The 21,515-nt window shown below is 36.2% G+C and overlaps 1 protein-coding gene across 3 annotated transcripts in view; it reads left to right on the top strand.

The window, feature by feature from the left end:
• USP24 (ubiquitin specific peptidase 24) overlaps window positions 1–21,515 on the top strand; it is a 138,111-nt gene that overhangs the window by 50,661 nt on the left and 65,935 nt on the right. For all 3 annotated transcript variants that reach the window (XM_020289190.2, XM_075998608.1, XM_075998616.1), the window contains exons 9-24: window positions 1,689–1,763; window positions 2,335–2,493; window positions 3,704–3,818; window positions 4,036–4,139; window positions 6,298–6,405; window positions 6,546–6,641; window positions 6,734–6,895; window positions 7,096–7,143; window positions 12,540–12,647; window positions 13,334–13,483; window positions 14,108–14,239; window positions 15,068–15,179; window positions 16,647–16,723; window positions 18,092–18,232; window positions 18,418–18,471; window positions 20,257–20,372. In XM_020289190.2, the coding sequence (XP_020144779.2) occupies window positions 1,689–1,763; window positions 2,335–2,493; window positions 3,704–3,818; window positions 4,036–4,139; window positions 6,298–6,405; window positions 6,546–6,641; window positions 6,734–6,895; window positions 7,096–7,143; window positions 12,540–12,647; window positions 13,334–13,483; window positions 14,108–14,239; window positions 15,068–15,179; window positions 16,647–16,723; window positions 18,092–18,232; window positions 18,418–18,471; window positions 20,257–20,372 (1,757 nt within the window). The remainder of the gene's footprint in view (window positions 1–1,688; window positions 1,764–2,334; window positions 2,494–3,703; window positions 3,819–4,035; window positions 4,140–6,297; window positions 6,406–6,545; window positions 6,642–6,733; window positions 6,896–7,095; window positions 7,144–12,539; window positions 12,648–13,333; window positions 13,484–14,107; window positions 14,240–15,067; window positions 15,180–16,646; window positions 16,724–18,091; window positions 18,233–18,417; window positions 18,472–20,256; window positions 20,373–21,515) is intronic.

Below are 21,515 nucleotides of genomic sequence, written 5' to 3'. Positions count from 1 at the left end.
CCTGTCTAAAATTCCTGCAGAATTTTAAGTCAGCAGGTTACGTGAGTGTTCAGTTTTCTGATGCTAAAAGCCTATTATATTTTCTCATTTTCTTTCCATTTCAGTTAACAAGTTTTACTGAACAAAATGTCATATTGAAATACCTGTATTTATTTTTTTCTTTATTAATATGTCGGTGAGACCTATAACTTTTACAGAGTTTTTAAAAATCACCGTAAATGGTTTGAAGGCAGTGTCCTTCTGGAGCAGTGTTTTTACATGTACTGTTCCTTCTTTCTAATGTCAGAGTTATTTAGGGCCATTTTAATAAGGGAGATAGGATTTATTTTAGTAGGTTATAGAAATGTCTATTTTTAATTGTTAAACGCTTTGTTTCAATGTCAAGGTAACAGTGCTGGATATTTAAGTGAAATAGGATGGCTGTTTATGTATTTATTTATTCTGTATATTAAACTTTTCAGAAACAACTAGGGTATAAATAAAACCATTAATTTTGTGGCTGAAACAGCTAAGACATAAAGAGGCTAAATGATTTGACTCACTGATATTTATTAATAATTTAATAATTGTCTTTTTAATAATCAGGATTAGGGATTTTAAATGCATACTCTTTACTCATGCATTGCTCACAGAAAGGAATTCAGCGTAAATATTCCAGATGCTAATTAATAGTAAGGTCTTTAGAAATTTCTGTATATAAGCAGAGCATACTCTACAGAGAGTAAGAAGTATATGAATTTCCAACCAAAGCATATATAACTTTAATTATATCAAACTATCTAAACTTAAATTCACTTAGCAGTAAATTCATAGCATGATGCATGTTACCTGACATAACAATTGTCCTCACCACTGGCTACTTGTGCGATGTCAGAAGACTTATTTAACTTCTGTGCCTCAGTTTCCTAATCTGTAGAAAGAGCATCATCATAATATTAAATACCTATCTCACAGAGTTGTAACGAGGATTAAACAGGGCCTGGCACATACTGATAAGAGCACTGTGACTCGCCACATAACCATAACGGCCCTCAGTCCTTACTGTGCAAATGGCATAATTGTAAATGAAGAAAATCTATCTGGGTAATTGCCTGATGTCATTTTAACTCATTGCTAATGTATTCTTGGCTTTGATAGCCAAATATTATTTATCTTCTTTTCTCATCACCTAAGTGATAAAAATTTCTTACTTAGATTGAAATGCTACTTTAGATATAGCTGATATTTTAACACTTTACACATACTTTTTATGCTTAGTTATCTGATTGGGTGCCAATCTGGAACAGTCTCATCTTTAGACCTCAGTCACATCAGCAAGCAAAAGTGATAACATTTTGTGTGATGTGTGCTTCTGTTCATTTTAAAAAGTCATATGCAAAATATTTACTTTATTACAAAAATACTACTCATGGTTAATGTTTTAAAAGTTAGTCCATGTGTCTTGAGTTGCTCTTCGAAATTACCCTTACAAGATGGTAATGACAGGGATTACACCCATATTACATTACAGAAGCTGAAGCACAGAGTCAGTTAAGGGTTTACACAGCAGTGTTAGCTAGTTAGTGTTGGCTCTGATGCAAGTTTCATTGCACCCTCTTCTTTGTGAATTATCAGTGAAGACAGATCTCTTCTCTACGTTTGGGCTGCATTCAGGAGTTCTTATTAATTATAGCATTTTATTTCTGCAGCCTATGCTAGACCCAGTCATTCTTACCACCATCCAGGATGTGCGGAGTGTGGAAGAGAAGGACCTCAAAGACAAGGTAATTGCTGTCCAGCCAGGCAGGCCCTAGCGCCCGTTAGTCCGTGGAAGCAGAGCCAGGGCTTGGCAAGGTCCATGTACCATTGCTCTCTGGATTCCGGTCACGTACGGTTTACATCAAATTAGTTTTACATTTCCTAATCAAAAGGTGCTACTTCTGAAGCACCAGCAGTTGGTGTTACCTTCGTCAGTAGAATGAATTTAGTGTCCTCAGTAAGCGATACCATTCAGAATTTTACTGATGTGATTTTGATAGTATTGCAACTGGTGTGGAGTAGAAGCTTTAAAAGAATATATTATTAAAACTTACCCAAAGTTATTTAAAGCAATTTTAACATTTAAATTTAACATGATTTAATTTTTTTTGGCTTGAATTTCTCGCAGGACCATTCCCTTTCCTTTGCTGCTCACTCACGTCCTTTTATTTAGAAGTGAAATGTAGCTAATGGGCCGTGTAGAATGTCAGATACCGCCAGACCATTGTTACCCTATGTTCTTGTGTGTGTTGTAAGAATGGGATAAAAATGTTCTTACGGTTCCTTTTATGTGCTTTTGTTTTGATTGAATAAAAGAGGTTGGTTAGCATCCCTGAGCTCTTGTCTGCCATTAAGTTACTTTGCATGCACTTCCAACCGGATCTGGTGACAATTGTGGATGACCTCCGACTAGACATCCTGCTGCGCATGCTGAAGTCACCACATTTCAGTGCTAAAATGAATTCCCTCAAAGAAGTAAGTTTTGCATTTGTTTCTACAAGACTTAAGCACAGACACTAAGTTGTACCAAAATTTGTGGTTATTAATATAAAAATGTTAAAAAATAAGAATTTCTTGTCCTATAAAAAAGATGAATGTATAAAATGGTATATGTGTTTATAATTGTTAGTAAAGCCACCTTCTTATATGTATTACTTTCACAATTCATTTTCCGAAATATTTAGTGTTTTTATGAAACTTCCTAGAATGGAATCCCTTAGAACATACAGTCTGAGATTTACTTTTTACTCTAAGGGTACAATTCCTTTTATTTCAGATATGGGTTTACTTAAAATGAATCATCTAACTGGGGTTGGGACAAAAGCAAAATGACTACCAGTGTGTTGTTCTAAGCAAAATGATGGAAATAAATTTTCTGTAGCTTCCTAAATTTGTATCATATGCACAAAAACAGCACAGTTGGTTTTGGTGAGTGACAAATGGAGCCAATACAGTTGTTTTCATTCTAGGTATTTTTCCTTTGGTTTTGTAATAGTTAGGATTCTTGAGTACAAGTGAAATACACTCACCTTGAACCATCTGAGGCCAAAGGAAGAATTTATTGGAAGGATGCTGGGCTATTTCACATGAATGAAAGATTTCAGTCTTTCATTTGGCTATTCATAGCCAAACCAAGAAGGGACAACGATACATGTAGGCAACAGGAATAACTAGAATGTGAGACCTGATCACTGCCAGGACTCTGTCCAAGTTTTATCTCTGCTTTTCTAAGCATGTTGGCCTCATTCTGTTCACGTGGAATGTGACACCTGTCATATGGTGGAGAGCGTGGCCGTGGGGAGTTTCCCCAAGTTTCGCATCCTGTGATTCCCATTACCAGGGAGGGACTGATGCTTGCTTTCTGTATATAAAGTGTCTTTCTGACTCTTTCTTTCTGTATACTTTCCAAGTATAAAACATGGAGGAAGTGTGATTGAGGTTTGAGTTAGAGGTTCATCCCTGAGCCAGTCAGCAGTAGTCGAGGGAGGGAGAGCTACAAGAACGGCTCCCTGTGCTTTTTTTAAAAGAGACATCTCAAATAGTAGTCTGTTAATTTCTGTAACTGGCCTTTGATATATTCCTGCTAATTATCAGACCACAGGGTAACACCACAAAGATTACAGATTATATATGAATATTTTGATAATGTATATTAGATTCAGTCACAATAATCCTGTCTTTTTAGGTAACCAAACTAATAGAAGATAGCACTTTATCCAAATCTGTGAAGAATGCTATAGATACAGACAGATTATTAGATTGGCTAGTTGAAAACTCAGTTCTATCAATTGCATTGGAAGGTAAGTTGCTTTCAAAAAATTACCTAATACATAATTGAAATAATGTATTTTTGTATAAAAAAGGGTTCAAAATTATAGTTTCGACTATATCAGCCTTTAAATAATTTTATAGAAAGTCACTATTGCTTTGAATTAATGTTTTGAATTAATTTGAATTACTATTTAGAGAGTCACTGTTCACTATATCTGGCTTCCTCTGTGGTGTTTCTTCTATTAGGTAATATAGACCAAGCACAATACTGTGATCGTATAAAGGGAATTATTGAACTCTTGGGCAGTAAATTGTCTTTAGATGAGCTCACTAAAATTTGGAAGATACAGGTGAGTGGATCAAAATTATTTTTGCCTTTTCCTGACTTTTTTAAACTACAGGAGACAGAAGGGTGTGGTGAGTGGGCAGGGAAATGGGACCTTTATCTTGCTTTATCCCGAGCAGCCATACCTAATCCATTTTACAGCTTTGGGCTTTTATTAAGATTGCTTATATAAAAAGGGTTCCATTACTCATAAGACATTTCAAAGTACTGATCTAGTCTAGCCTTCTCATTTTTTGATTAAAAAATGAAAAGCCTTTCCGAAGGTTATATAGCAGTTAGTGGCAGAACTATGAATAGGTGTATGTATGTCTTTTGTTTATCAGTTCAGTGTTCTTTTCATTCTGTTGTTTATTAATTTTCATTAACAGTTTTTCTCCATTTAATACTATTAACTAAAGATGATAGATGAGTTTATAGATCTCCTCTTACCAGGATTCTCAGCAGGTGTGACAGATCTAACATACTTTTCATTTTCTTTTTCCTTTGCTTTGGGCATAGTTCATTCTACTCCTACTTTTCTAGCATTCCTTCTTGAGTCTCCTTTCCTAATTTATTCTCTTCCACTTTGCATTTAAATATTAGTTTTTTCCAAGCCTCAGTCCTTTGCCACCTTTTCTTACTGTATGAGCTTTCATTAGTTTCGTCCAATCCTGTGGCTTTGACTACATTTGTATACAGCTAACTGAGAATTATATCTCTAATTGAGACCTCTTTTTTGGAGCGCCCTGCAATATATCTAAATATGTAACTATTATAGCTTCATGTGTGTAGCTCATTGGCATCTCAAATTCACTGTGTCCAAGTGTAGTCATTCTCCAGTCTGTTTCATGGTGGTATTATCCTTCGTGGCTAAGCCAAAAAAAACCCTGGAGCTCAGCTCAACTGTATCAATTTAGTCACTCTGTCAGTCAGAATCCAGTCAGGAAACAGAAACTATGCTAGGCTTTTCAAACAGAGGGATGTGACTACGGGGGATTGTTTACAAAGGTATTGCTGAGATGGAGAAGCAAAGGAAAATATCGAGAAGAAAGAAAGCTGGAGGAGCAAAAACGAAGAAGGGGTATTAAGTCCAAGGAAAGGACGCTGCCTTTGGGGGTGCTTTCACTTCAAGTGCTGGTGCTGTTGAAAAAACCACCAAGGCTTCTGGAATCCCTTGCTGCATCCGCCCTCTGACCCCAAACCAGAAACACACCTTCCCTCCTCCTGCCTCTCATCCCACGGCACTGCCTGTTACGGGCAGAATGTAGAAGGAGGATAGCTGGCAGAGAAGTGTGGGAGATGTAGTTAGCAGGCTCCCAACCCAGCATTACAGAACAGACTATAGAAAGTGCAGTGCAGGAGTAAAAGGAAACAGTTTGAGGTCCCATAGATTTTACTTTACATGTCTTGGCCTTGGGAGAATATCGTCATATAATTTTGCTTTGTGAGTATACGTTTTGAATCCATATAAGGTTGAAGATTTGAGACTATGATGTTTACATTGTATATCCCTACTACATTCAATGAAAGGCTCTATGTGCATAGTAGATACTGAGAAAATTCTTCAAGAATTGAATCTAAAAATGTCCCCCTGCCTTTCAAGTCTCTCACATGATGAACAATGAGGCATGATGGTGACACGATTGAGGTTATTAAGTGAGTTTCAACCATAAGGTCAGCAGTTACGTCTATAGCTCTGAAGCAGACACTATACTGCCTATGGGATAAATAAATACTAATTGAAGTCACAAAATATCTATGAGCAAAATTTAAAAATGAGACAGATAATATTGTCAGCTGAACTCCTCAGGATTATGTATAAAATGCCAAAAGTGAGTATGCTTATCTCATTTAATCAGTTTGAATTTTTTAGCTAATTGAGAATATTTTGTGCTCCGCTTGAAGTGAATATGTCTTATTGATAACTTGATTCTCATCTTTTTTTACATTTTCCTTTTAAGAAATTAGTGCTGCCTGGAATTTAAATAAGGCCAGCTGATGACCATTAATAATGGTTGCTTCATGTAGTCTTGCCAATATTATCATGCATGTGAAGGCTCATTAGACCAGAATCAATTTATCTTTGTTATATCTTTGCTTTTGCCTCTATAAATTGCCAGGCAGAAGATTTAGGTTTGACCAAGTTCCAAGACTTAACTTTTTTCCAATGTCCCCTTTTCTAGTCCGGACAATCATCTACCGTGATCGAGAACATTCATACTATCATTGCTGCAGCAGCTGTGAAATTTAATTCAGATCAGCTCAATCATTTGTTTGTTCTCATTCAGAAGGTATGTGTTCAGTCAAAACTCTTTTGAGGTCCCCACATAGCAGTGTTTATTAACTTTTTTTAGCTCAAATGTAAAGTTGTTGCATATTTTTCCCATTTGATTATGAAGCAATTCCTGTGTCTCATCTTTTCCCCCTGCAGAGCTGGGAGACTGAGAGTGACAGAGTAAGGCAGAAGCTGTTGAGCCTGATTGGACGAATAGGCCGGGAAGCTCGCTTTGAGACCACTTCTGGAAAGGCAGGAGAATCAAATGGATTTTTCTAGCTACAAATGCTCAGAGCAGTTTTGTTTGCATATTGGCTTGCTCACCATGTGTGATATTATTGTAGGTGTTAGATGTACTCTGGGAACTGGCTCATCTTCCAACGCTGCCCAGTAGCCTTATTCAGCAAGCCTTGGAGGAGCACCTGACAATCCTCAGTGATGCGTATGCAGTGAAGGAAGCAATCAAGAGGACCTACATCATTAAGTGCATAGAAGACATAAAAAGGGTCAGTTTATCTTTGGTCTCATTTTGTTGTCAGAGCAACAGTGTAGCCTGAGTAATTAGAGCCAAGAAATTTTCCCCTCCTGTTATATAAATTAAGCTAAGTGTCCTATCTGGAAGCACTTAACTTAGAGTCCAAGATTGGGAAATTATAGGTGGTGCTTTTACCAAGTCACTCATATGTCACTTCAAATGAATTTTCAGCCTGGGGAATGGTCAAGTTTGGAAAAAAACAAGAAAGATGGATTCAAGGTAAGAATTTGTAGATGGAACCAACTAAAAGGTATACTAATTTATTAATTTCCTTTCATAAACTGCATCACAGTTTTAATAGTGTTTCATAGAGCAATGTTCATATTTAAACTCGCTGTTTAAATATTCATTATATTCATTTGGTATCCTGTGCTTTATTATTTAAAGCTTGGGTAGTTACTCTTAAGGGGAAAAAATTCCAGAGTCACATTCAAAGAGTAGTTTTATTATATAATTTTTTAAAACTTATAAGACTTTCACCTTAGTTTTTAAAAATTAAACCTAAAATACGCACAGTTTTTAAAAGTACAATGGATTCTAAGTAAATATTGTGCCTATTTTTCTCCCCAAGGGAGAAATGGAGGAACATTCATAGAGTGAGAGAAGGATGCGGGGACTCGAGGGGGTTTCATTCAGTGCTGGCACATAACAGTTTTCAAGCTCTTCATTCAGATGCTTTCCTAAAGCGATTGCTTAGGCAAACAGCCAGCGAGTGAGTGCCTGTAGCTGGGGCTTGATTTAAGAAGGCAGGGTTGGCTAGTCACTGCAAGACGGCCCCTGGCTGCAGAGGCAGGCGCTTCCCCTGAGGACTCTGGCCTCCAGGTCAGGGTGAACTTATAGACTGTCCTTGGAAGTGATGGTTAGCAGATAAAGCAGTAATGATGATAGCTCTCCTGTCACTCTGGTCCTTACACCTCAAGTCTCTCTTCTGAGAGGGATGGTCACAGTGGCCAGCTCGGTGGAAGTGCTTCTGTGGTTGCAGTAGCCCTGAAGGGAGCAGCGCTGTCCTCTCACTCAGGCCATCAGACTGCCCAGACCAAACTTAAAGTCTGGCAGTGGGAGGGATTTCATTTTCTGCATTTCATTTTTAACATAAAAAGACTTTTTGGCAAAATAGCTAGTGTCTTAGTAATTTCATTGGTAAATTGGCTTGCATTGATAAGTATTTCTTTAACGGATCTTTAAAGTAAAATACTGCTAACTAGTTTTCATTAGTATATTCAGAGACTCTTAGCTCTTGTTAAGGGGCTTTGTTGACTCAGAGGGCTTTTATTCTCTTAAGTTGTATTTGGTCATAAAGTTTAGTTGGGGGCATTAAGAACTTTGTTTTATATTTCTGATGCTGAAATTTGATCAAGTAACTTTTCTACATATAATCTAGATTTAGAGACTTTAAAAGGCATTCGCAGACCGGAGTTGGTAATGCTTGGGTTATGAGGAATTATTCTGTTAATTCAACACAATTTCTTTCTACTCAGATGCAGTTTGAATTTTTCCAGTTTTCTCAGCTCAGCAATTCAGATAATTTAGCAACCTCTCCTTATTGAAATTCATCCAGAGTTACTGAAGAAGTTTAGATCCTTCAATAGTAATAGTAAGAGGAAAAGGGTAGCTGTAGAAAAAAAGTCATTTCTTCTCAGCAACAGACATATTTCTCTGAAGAGATGAAGGTCAAAGCTGAAGGGACTTTTCCCTCCCTCCAGGGATATGGCTTTTGAAACCAGAAAATCCTTCCCGACCGTTAACCAGCCCTTCCTCGTTGCAGCTGCGCGTTGCGTAGCTCTCCTAGTCAGTTGCGCCACTGCACCTTTATTGCCTCTCTTTGCAGTCGCTTCATTCATGTCTGTGGTTTTATAATAAAACCCAAAAAAGTAACAGGACAGTTTTTGGAGTTATTTTATGAGACACGAAAGGAATATTCTCCCTTTTGTAGTTCCCCACTGCTCCCAGTAAAGAAAAGCTGGTGTGCCGTTATTTCACTCCAAACAGTCACATCTTGCATTTTTATATGGCACTTTTTAGTTTACCGAGTGCTTTCACGGACACTCTCTTCAAAGTGCACATTGCTGAAGGGGGGCAGCGGGAAAAGCGAAGCCCCCTGGATATGGCTCCAGCAGGGGGGTGACTTATTTACTGCCACTAAAGGTGTTTTTCTATGCTATGCCCTTTCCTGCCAGGCAGCAAGGTGGGCTGACTGGGGATTATGTCTCCCTGCCAGGCTACACAGAAACTAAGCAAAGGGTAAGACAAGCTCACCCACTTCTTACTCCCCTCCCGCCCTCAGCTACCTCTATTCCTCAACTGATTCCCCTTCCCTCCGCTTCTGACACTCTTAAAATCCCCAAATTCCACTGTTGTGTTCAGAAATTCCAGCCTTTATTTCTTAACTTTATTTCTGTAGATTCTGCCAGGTTACCCTCAGTTCCCATGATCCTCTTTCCTTTGCTTCCTTTATACCTTCCACTGTCTGCCCCAACCGTTTCCCTCTTATTTCACTTCTTTTTTTTATCTTCGTTAAAAAGTTTAAATGTACTCGTCCAAAAAAAAATTACTAAACCAAAAAACCCTCATTTTTACTCAATTAGTAGTATCTGCACATTCTTTGAGTCATTATCTTCAGGCTCCTAGCACAGTGCCTGGCAAGCTTTCAGTAAATGTCGGTTCCCTTCCTCTCACTTCCTCCCCTCTACCTTGTGAGGACCATGTGCAGAGCCTTACTTACACATAGTAGGTTTGCCTCTACTTGCAAAAGCATGTAACAGACAGTAAAAGTAGCAAGAGGTCCTCAGTATAAACACTTTCCTGGTGACGTAGTTAGTATAAGAGGAAATACTTTAAAAAATTTTCCTCCCACGCAACAATTTTTGCTTTAGTTCATTTGGATAAATGGCTAGGTCTGGAAAAACAAGGCAGAGAGAGAGATGGGGATGTTCATCTTTGAGAAGAGAGAACTCAAGAAAGAACATGAAAGCTTTCTTCAGATCCTTAGAGGATTATTACAGAGAAGTTTGATTCAACTTACCTTTTATGTCTCCTAAGAAGTTATGCAAAGGCATGTTTCAGTGTCAACGAACTTTTTGTTGAGAACAGTCTAAAAACAGAATGCACTGCCTTCTGAGCTACTGAGTTCCTCATCACTGGAAAGACAGCAAGCAGTCGGTCATTTAATAAAAAATGAATAAAGAGAATTTAGGTGTAGGTTTGCAGGCTAAACCTGTTGCCCTCTAAGGCTTCATCTAACTTTAAGAGTCTGGTTTGGACATCCCATTAACTCCTGCTTATGAAACTTCAACTCCATGACATTATCATATATCTTCATTTTGATTGTTCACCAGTCTTTTGCCCCTTTTGTGATTGAAGAAGAATAATGTAAAATTTTCTTGTAGCTTAGCAATATAATGTCATAGACAAGATGGAATAAATAACATCTTTCCTGTTTGCTACACTTTAGAAAGGCCGTATCAGAAATAATTCTTAAATTTCAATTTCCTACGATTTTTCTTTCATTTTGCTGTATAATGAGTTACCTTCAAAGGATAATTTTCAGTGTTAAATAAAAGCATTCTAACCATAATTGACTTTATTGGTCATAATGGTACTTTTTAAAATATATCTGCTTATTGCTGAAGGGTCCATATCTATATTCTAATTTTTGTAATCCTTTTAGAAAGTATCAGTTTAGACGTAAACCTTACAGTTTTGATTATTGTCATTTTGCAACTGTTATAGTGTAGCGGAAATAGTCTCACAAGTAGTTGGCCTTTAACATATACCTTATTTCTGTGATTCTAAGATGCGTTACAGATTTAATATGTTTTCAGAGAAGAAAAAAAGAAACAGTACAATTTGCTTTTACTGACCATCAGTTTAGATTTACAGTCGGAGGCTGAGTCCAAGCCTCCTCTTGAAAACCAGTTATGTACAGCTTCACCAAGGCACACTGCTTGCGGTATCTATAGTAGTGCTTTGGACCTCTCTGAAATCTTTAAGATTGGCTGTATAATTTTGAGGCATTTTGAAGAATACGGAGTTTTGTGTGCTTACCCTCTTTTGTAAAACTCAGGTTGCTTTCTTTATTCCTTAATTGAATTATGTATCCTGCAAGTTAAACAGCTTCTCTTGAATTCAGGTGCAACTTAGGACAGAGTGACATTTAGTGCAGAGTGATAGAGCCCTTCACAGGATATGAGTCTGTTACGCCAACTTCCCCTGGCTTTGGAAAATTCTTTACTCTGAGACCACTGACAGTTTTCTTTGCTAATTTTAATTGCATTGATGGACATGACAGACCAGTCAGTGCTGCATCATAGTGTAATCTATCTGAAAACATCTAAGTAAGACGTTAGTGATCCAAATTTAAATTCAAAAGTCATTGTTTGATACCTATACCAAGTAACAACTAAAATGACAGGTAGATGAACATCTGCCTTTTGTATACTGCTAAGTTTATGTTAATACAGACTCCGGTAAGGACAGCTATATCAAAACTTACTCCTATGCCTAGTGGCTGGTGAGTTTCTTTTGACATAATTGTAAGAAATGTCAATTTCAGAAATGTTACAATTTATAAAACCTGTGTCTTAGAATCCAGGAAATATGGTACTTGCTGATTGATTTGCTAATCTGTATGAGGCAAGGAAAACAAAATTTTTTTGGCAATAGCTTGCTCAAAGTTACACATCCAGTAGTGAGATCTTCTTCTACAAAAAACGTTAAAAGTATTTTTCCTCCCCACAAGGGTCTTCATCTTACACTAGACTCAATAAAACAAGAAGGCTTTAAAATAAAAACTTCAGCCTTTAAAATAAGTATTTATAAGCTTTTTGGTTAGAGATTTAATTATTGATGAATTGAGTAATGTTTAATCTGATATTCTTACCAAATTTTATTATGAAATTTCAAAGTTCTAAAGATTTATTTATTGAAAAGCAATGCTCTTTTTAAAGAGTCTCACATGAACATCAGACTTTTTAGGCCTATACTGTGAAGATCTGGATGGTCATGTCAGTTTCAGAAATAATGTATTTGTTTTGAAAAACATACAGTGTAAGTGTAAAGTGTCTGCAATAATAAAAACTGAATTACCTCTTATGAAATTGTTTTAGCTAGGAAATATAAACAGATCATGAGTATTTTCTTTAACATTTAGATCAGTGTCGTGACCTTAGCATTGGTATCTTAATCACAGAGTTATAGAAAGGCACATTCTATTCCATTTACTTACCTGCCAGTTCAGTGTTATCCAAGTTGATAAGCTTTTGCCATCCGTTTATTTCATAGTGTCAACATGTCTTAGCAGCCTGTGCTACTTAATCTATCCTCCGAAGTTGCTAATTCCCTGTTGTCTGTTTTTTGCTGACGCACCCCTATACATTTACTGTCACTTCACATCCACTCCTGTTTGCAGTTCTTGGCCTTAGGAAATTGCATGCAGAGTAAGAAGCTGAAGACTGAATTATGAGTGCATGGAGATAAGCTATAGATGAGCAATATGAAGAGGAAAATAGTAGAATGTGTAACAGTAAACCTAATTGACTTGAACATTTTTTATAGCTAATAAGTGAATCTGCCATTTATTTCTAAATTTAATCGATGTGACTTCTTTTTAACTCTAGTCATCTCAACTTAATAATCCCCAGTTTGTATGGGTGGTACCAGCTTTGCGTCAGCTCCATGAAATCACTCGCTCATTCATAAAACAAACCTATCAAAAGCAAGACAAGGTAAGAGTGATTGATTATTATGTAATTACTTGCATAACCTTTTATAATAACAAAATATGGCTAAAATTACTGAGTTTATAATCACTGTCTTACACCTTGATGGGTGTTGAAGTAATTCATTGTATCATTTAATGATCTTGAGTTTAAACATCATTCTGCTTTCGTTTTTGCGAAACTTTTTTTTTCATGTATTTCCTAAGTCATTTCCTTTTTATTTGCTTAATTTGTTGAAATAAGCCAATTCTTAAAAGTTATAATGGTATTTTAAAAGTTGGTTTGAAAAAATTCAGTAGTTTATCTTGCATTGCAAAAAAGATTAGTTTGCTTATGGAGCTAGAGTTTCCTCAGTGTGATAAGTTCAGGAAGAAAGATCTAGAAAAGTACATAGGAAGTAAAAGAATTCTTTTTAAAGACTTCTTTATTTTCTTTTTTGTAAAAATGGAATCTCTTTAAGATGCAAAAAAAAAAATGGAATCTCTTTAAGATCAGTAGAAAAGTTTATTAATTTTCTAGTAAATGTACGTACCAGCCTGTTTTTATGACTTTTACGTAGGGAGAACGAATGAGGAAATCCTTATGTTTGCTCCCTCTCCCCTAGGGCTACATCCTAAAATAGCAGCTTATGTTAAACCAGCAGAATTACTGCATATCCTCATACCACTTTTCTCTTTGTTGTTTTTGCCAAGAGCATCATTCAAGACTTGAAGAAAAATTTTGAAATAGTGAAATTGGTAACGGGAAGTTTGATAGCTTGTCATCGACTTGCAGCAGCGGTGGCTGGGCCGGGAGGCTTGACTGGCTTGACGCTAGTGGATGGCCGATACACTTACCGGGAGGTATCAGGCATTGTGTTCTTGCTTTGTGATCTATGGCAGTCATTTGACCTTCTTATACTTGAAGTACAAAATAATATCTGTTAGGTGTAACTATAAAGAGGTAGCAGGAAGTATGTTTATAGTGATGGAACAGTTTTGTTATCTTGACTATTATTATTTTAAAATTAAATTTTTAAATTTTTAAAAATTATATTTGTGAGTTAATCTTTCATATGATTAAAGGAAAAACATTTTTTTTTTGGTCCTTGATCTGAAATAATTGTTAATTCTATGGATAATGGATTTTTTAAAAATCCATACTTAGTAATATTATTGTTTTTTTAAAAAATGAGAAAAAAAATCATTTACCAGTTGTGAGTTTGTGATGGTTTTACTTTGAGATTGCCAAAATTATATTTTTTTGCCATCTAAAGTCAACTGAATTTGTAATAGACTTGAAGTAGCTTCCATTATATTTTACTGTAAACTTGTAAACAGATTTCTCATATTCACATTAGCCTAACTGTTTCTGAAAAAACATTTAAGTAAAACTGTTTTTTAAATTTAAAATTTTTATTTTGTTTTATTGTTGCTTTTGGTTATGAATGCCTGGAGTTAACTAATTAGCATTATTTCTTTTTGCAGTATTTAGAGGCACATCTAAAATTTCTGGCATTTTTCTTACAAGAAGCTACTCTGTATCTGGGTTGGAATCGTGCCAAAGAAATATGGGAGTGTCTTGTGACTGGCCAGGATGTTTGTGAATTAGATAGAGAGGTAAGAAGATGGTATTGTGGATAAAGTCAGGCAGAAATATTTAAATATTTAACTTTTTCTTAAATGTGTCTCACATATTCAATTCTAAATACTTCTCAGTTTACATAAGCATAAATAGTATGGGCCAGGAACTGTAAGTGCTGAAAAATGTTTTATATAATGTATATTCTCGGTAAAAATAAATGTGTGAGTTCTTTGATAATTTTGATACCATCCTGGATAAAATACCAAATTCAACCAAGTACAGATTAAAAATTCTAGGTATATTTTAATTTTTTTCCCTCACATGAATCTAATTTTAAGTTACCAACAGAAAAATTTGAGTTCCTATAATGATGTATTTCCACAGAAACACTAAAGAAGAATTAGTGCTTGGACAGATTTCTAAAACTGTGATTAAACAGCCAAAAATAGATTAAACCAGGAATGAAACACCTACTTTGACATTTTCTAATAGCGAAACTCATTTTTGTCAACTCATTTTACAGAATAATGTTAATTACTTAATAGGATTGTTGAAAGGACTAAGTATGTGACTGCCTAGCACAGCACCTCGCACGTGGCAAGGCTTAATAAGTGTTGATGCTAAAAACCCAAGTGCAAAATCCAATGAAAAGTATTAGTTTATATTTTCATTATCTAGGGGAAAGATTGCTAGTAATGCTTCATTTAGTTTCAAAGCTCCAAGCATTTCATTTTTGAGTGGTATTTTGGCAATGTAAATTTTTGAAGTATTAAAATAGTTTATCTTTACTTTCCCAATTTGAAATATATAGTTGACGGAATGGGACCTTAGTCACAGAGTAAATATTTGTCCTTAATCCACAGATGTGTTTTGAATGGTTCACAAAAGGGCAGCATGATCTCGAGAGTGATGTTCAGCAGCAGCTCTTCAAGGAGAAAATCCTTAAATTGGAATCATATGAAATCACTATGAATGGTAGGAAAAAACTTAAAATCATTTTTTTCCAGTACTTTTAAGTAAGGAATTTTACTCTTTCCTTTCCTCTAATCCTGCTTCTCAGAAGTAACTAGACAGTTTGGAATAGTCTTCTAGAATTTTCCTTATGCATATAAAAACATATTTAGATATACATAAATAAATCCTGTTTACATAAATGGTATCTTATACTTAATTTTTAAATTGTATGGCCCAGTAGATCAAATCTTTTTGACATTACTTAGTACAAAAGGATTTATTAAGGAAAAAGTTTATCAAAGTATAGGAATGTTCCTTCCAAGTATTTCTTTTAATTAAATTTTTAATCAGGATATTCACCTACCGTAAAATTCATTGTTTTAAGTATAAAATCATTGGCTTTTAGTATATTCACAAAGTTGTGCAACCTTCACTACTTTCTAACCCAGAACATTTTCATCACCCCAAAAAGAAACCTTGTTGTACCCATTAATAGTCAAATTTCATTTCTCCCTTCCCCCAGCCTTGAATCTGTTTTCTGTCCTTATTGATTAGCCTAATCTGGACATTGGATATAAATGAAATCATATAATATGTGATCTTGTATGTCTGGCTTCTTTTATTATGCTAAGGCATAATGTTTTAAAGGTTCACCCAAGTTATAGCACAAATCAGTACTTCATTCCATCTTACGGCTGTATAATATTCCACTGTATGGATATACCCACATTTTGTTTATCCATTTATCAGTTGATGGACATTTGGATTGTTACCACTTTTTGGCTGTTAACAATAATGCCACTATAAACATTTGTGTATAAGCTTTTGTGTCGATACAAGCTTTCATTCCTCTTAGATATATATCTAGGAGTCAAATTTCTGAGACATATAATTTGAAGAACTGTTTTGCAAAGTGGCTGCACATTTTATAATCCCACCAACAATTTGTAAGGGTTCCAGTTTATCCATATCCTCACCAATACTCATAATGTTCCTTTTTTTCTTTTAATCATCCTAGTGGGTGTGAAGGGGTATCTCCTGGTTTTGATTTGCATTTCTCTGATGACTAATGCTTTTGAGCATCTTTTCATATGTACTTATTGGCCATTTGTATATAAAGAAATGTCTATTCAAGTTTTGCCCATTTTTAAATTGAGTTATTTATCTTTTTATAGTTGTAAGAGTTCTTCATGTTTTCTGGATACTAGTTCCTTATCAGATATATAATTTGCAAGTATTTTCTGCCATTCTGTTGGTTGTCTTTTCACTTTCTTGATAATGTCCTTTGAAGCATAAAAGTTTTTAATTTTGATTAAGTGCAGCTTACCTATTTTGTTGTCATTGTTGTTTGTGCTTTTTGTACCTCATCTAGGAAACCATTGCCAAGAGTTTTATGGTTTTAGCTCTATATACATTTTGAGTCTTTTCATTGATAATTATCTGTGTTACTTAGAGTACATGAATTTATTTGACATTCTCTAATTTCAGGTTTTAACTTATTTAAGACTTTTTTTGAAAATGTGAATCTCTGTGACCATCGATTAAAAAGACAAGGAGCTCAGTTGGTAAGTACATTATTTTCAAATCTAGATGATTTGGATAATTCTAGTACAACTTGATATTCAGGAAAAAAAATGTGTTATACTTGAGAGAAAACGTGGACTTTTAAAAGAATGGGATCTCCCAGACTGCCAGCTCCTGCATTGATGGCAGAACTTCACTCAGGGTGCCGTGGGCCTCCCTCTGCAGCACTGCCACGCCTCACTAGCTGCCTGGGAGAACACAGCTCACCTAGATCACTCGCCTTGCTTCTTGCTATCTAGCAATAGCCAGTGGCTTCCTGGGGCTAGGGAGTGCAGAGTGGGGACAGTTCACCTAAGCTTTGAACTCCTCGGATCTAGCAATTCATGTACCTTAAAAAGTAAGCACAGTCTTGGTCCGGCGTGGTGGCTCACGCCTGTAATCCTAGCACTCTGGGAGGCCGAGGCAGGCGTATTGCTGGAGATCAGGAGTTCGAAACCAGCCTGAGCAAGAGCGAGACCCCGTCTGTACTATAAATTTAGAAAGAAATTAATTGGCCAACTAATATATATATAGAAAAAATTAGCCGGGCTTGGTGGCGCATGCCTGTAGTCCCAGCTACTCGGGAGGCTGAGGCAGTAGGATCACTTGAACCCAGGAGTTTGAGGTTGCTGTGAGCTAGGTTGACGCCACGGCACGCACTCTAGCCTGGGCAACAAAGCTAGACTCTGTCTCAAAAAAAAAAAAAAAAAAGTAAGCACAGTCTTCAATCCTGGGATAACAATGGCAGGGATATGAGGAGAAAAATGTAGGAATAGACAATGAAACAGGAAAATGAGGATCTATCAAGTGTATGTAGCTTATGTTTATATTTACACATGCCCCTTAAAAAGAAAAGGCAAAAACTAGCTCTTTTTCCAGTCCTTTTCATTCAGGACCCGGCTTCCTGGGGTGGTAAGAATTTTTACAAGATCTCATAAGTCCCAGATCCTGTTATTTCTCACTGAGCTATGTGAAGACCAGATTGAGACTCAAGAATTAGTAACCACTTCTCTCTTGACTCCATTTCCTTTTGAAGAAAAGCTCAGGAAGATAGTGCCCATCTCACTCCTCTCTTTCTGCTTTAGTAACCTTTCTCGGTGTATGTTCAGTGTGGGTTTAGGGTTGTCTGGAGGAGTATCTCCATACCTATCCTGGTTCCGATGGAGGTTGCCCTGTGCTTCTGTGGTTGGTTGTTTTTTGTTTTAAAATTCCATATCAGCGCGATAGTATTTTCATATATAGCTGAGTTTTTACAGCCTTAATTAATTCATGTTGAACTGAAGAGATATGGACTCATGATATGACAGAAAATAATTGTCTGTAATTCTATGATCCTAGTGTGATATGTAATTTTTTTTTCTTTTAAACAGTATGTAGAAAAGCTGGAATTGATAGGAATGGATTTCATCTGGAAAATAGCCATGGAATCACCTGATGAAGAAATTGCTAATGAAGCTATTCAGTTAATCATAAACTATAGTTATATTAATCTAAATCCTAGGTTAAAGAAGGTGGGTATCTTAGGAAAGAAGTTACTCATACACAGAAAAGCAGAAAATTGCATATTTTCAATTGATAAGCTGTGATCCTTTGCATGCCCAAAAACTGCTTCTTTATTTTGATGTTTTGTCCTGAAAAGTGATTACAACTAAATGTCACAGACTGATTTTAATTTCCATATACCTTTTACTTTCAGGATTCAGTATCTTTACATAAGAAATTCATTGCTGATTGCTATACAAGACTAGAAGTGAGTAGCAAATTTAATTAACATGTCTTTGAAATAAATGCTTTATTTCTTTTATAGTTTTACATAATGTATAATGTTGATGTTTGTGGCTGTTCCTACTGAAGAATTTGTCAACAGTACCATATTGTGACATAGGGAGCAGACGTTTGCCATGATGTCCCCAGTATAGAAGTATACTTTATAGGAAATCTTTCTTTCTGCCTCCTACCACCTCTTTCCCCTACTCCACCCACTCCCTCTCAGGGGTTATAGGAACTGTCTTCAGAAAACAGATCTACTATACATTCCATATTTCTAATAGAGTGTTTTTCTCTTTTTTCTGTCCCAGAATTTTTTGCAAGCATTTGCTTCTTTTCCTGTTCTTCTCCATGTTTCCTCTAGTTTATATCATAAATGCCATTAAAAGCCATAGCAGGACACTCAGGTGGTATTAGATTTCTTTGTCTATCAAAAGCCTTCTGTGTGATACTATCTCATTATATTTCTAATGCCTTTTGTTCCAGCCTGATGGTTAAAGCATTAAACATTCATTTTCAGTTGAAACTTATGTTTGTTTAAAGTTTATATCTAATCAGAAGTATTCCACACCAGGCACATTGGCTCACGCCTGTAATCATAGCATTCTGGGAGGCCGAGGCAGGAGGATTGCTTGAGGCCAGGAGTTTGAAACCAATGTGAGCAAGAGCAAGACCCTGTCTCTACAAAAAATAGAAAAATTAGCTGGGCGTAGTAGCATACACCTGTGGTCCCAGCTACTTGGGAGGCTGAGGCAAAAGGATCACTTGAGCCCAGGAGTTTGAGGCTGCAGTGAGCTATGATGATGCCACTGCACTCTAGCCCCAGGGAACAGAGTAAGACCCTGTCTCAAAAAATAAAAAAAGGTATTCTAGAAGTATAAAATGCTACTACCCCCATATGTGAATAAATTAAAGTTTCTGGTGATAAATATGCTCTAGAATCTGTATAGTATTTCCTTAATTGTGACTCCCTTCCAAATATGTTATAAAAAATATTCAAGTAGCCCTATATGAGGTAACATGCAAGTATTAACATGTGTATCATTGGTCCAGAGTGCAGTGGTGTTTACAACTAATTGATCACAACCAGTTATAGATTCCTTTGTTCCTTCTCCGCTTCCACTGCTTCACTTGACCAACCTCAAGAAAAAGAAAGTATTAACATATGTAGGACCAGACATGGTGGCTGATGCCTGTAATCCTAGCACTCTGGGAGGGCCGAGGAGGGAGGATCGTTTGAGTTCAGGAATGAGTTCGAGACCAGCCTGAGCAAGAGCAAGACCCTGTCTCTACTAAAAATAGAAAGATATGAGCTGAACAACTAAAAATATATAGAAAAAAATTAGCTGAGCATGATGGCACATGCCTGTAGTCCCAGCTACTCAGGAGGCTGAGACAGAATTATTGCTTGAGCCTAGGATTTTGAAGTTGCTGTGAGCTAGGCTGATGCCATGGCACTCCAGCCCAGGTAAGAGTGAGACTCTGTCTCAAACAAACAAACAGACCAACCAACCAACCTATGTAGAGCAGTAGTTCTCAGTTGGAACTTATTTTGTCTCCTAGTGGTCATTTGGTAATGTCTGGAGACCTTTTTGGTTGTTAGAACTGGAAGTCCTACTGGTACTTAGTGGGTAGAGGTCTGGAATCCTGCTAAACATCCTATAGTACCCACTGCTGCCCTCTACAACAAGAAATTATCCAGCTCAAAATGTCATTAGAGTCCAGGCTGAGAGACCCTGATACAGAATGATTATTTCATATTTTTTAGGCAGCCAGTTCAGCACTTGGTGGCCCTACTCTAACGCATGCTGTGACCAGAGCCACGAAAATGCTTACAGCAACTGCCATGCCAACTGTAGCAACATCAGTTCAGTCTCCATATAGGTAAGTGATCACAGAAGTGAGAAGTACACAATGCATAAATATACATCAGTTTGAAAGAAACAATTGGTATCTTTTTTTCCTTTGTAGATCCCCCTCAGTTATTTATTTCCTCATTTTATATCATAATTTTCGTAAGCAGTAATACCCTGGGAATTATATATTTCCCATCCTACATCCCCAAATCTGTGTCTGTTTTGAAGATCTGTATGTAGATCTTCATCTATGTCATCACCAGAACCACCCAAGTGTGGCTCTGTGTCTCTCTACCTAGTGACAAGTGCTCTTGTTTTCATTTGATTCATTTTGCTTTCATTCTGCATAGCATGAGTAACCTACTCTTTAGGAAATAAATAAATATGTATTAATTGTACATGGGGTAATTTTTTTCAATTTTGAAATACTTAACTTATTAGATACACTTTTTCTCTTTGAATAGTCCAACCCAGGGCATTAACAGGATAAACAAAATAAAGTGGAAGATGATGAATAATTAAAATTATGCATTATAATATAGTCATAGTCTGTTAAAATATTATTTAACTAAAATTACTTTTCAAAATAATTTTTAGTGAGAATTGTATCCCCAGATATATGTGTTAAAACTTTGAACTGACATTGTCTCTCTTATTGACATTGCTATTTTGAGTTTTCAGATATTATCAGTGAAATCTGAGTTTAGTATTTGCTGTGATTTTTACATATAGTAAAGATAAACAATACATATTTTGGAACATTAGATTGAAGTAACTAAACTACTTTTGTACTCATACAAATTTGAGCCTTTATTTACCGGTAAGCAGCCCCTAATCAGGAAAGCTTGGTGGGTGCTCAGAGAAGGGCTTGCTCTCTGTACTTCACTCTGCTGCCCCCTAGTGGTGGATACTCAGAGGATCTTTGTCTGCTGGAATGACATTATGTATTTATTTATTTTTATTTACAATTGGGGATATTCCTTTGCTTTTTAAAGCCTTCCTTTAAAAGGGGAATAAAGACAACGGATCCTTGCCCCCATTCTCTTTTTTTTACCTTCTTTTTCAAAATGAGGTGAGTACTGTGTCATAATACATATTATTAATGTGAAGGAAGCCAATAAAACTCAGCCCTGTCACTTTATTTTTAAATGGCAGATATAATTATAGATTC

The sequence above is a fragment of the Microcebus murinus genome, chromosome 2 (assembly GCF_040939455.1).
Source record: "Microcebus murinus isolate Inina chromosome 2, M.murinus_Inina_mat1.0, whole genome shotgun sequence".
Classification (NCBI taxonomy): Eukaryota; Metazoa; Chordata; class Mammalia; order Primates; family Cheirogaleidae; genus Microcebus; species Microcebus murinus.
Note: the sequence above shows the minus strand (reverse complement) of the source record. Positions and strands in the feature narration are given on the sequence as shown.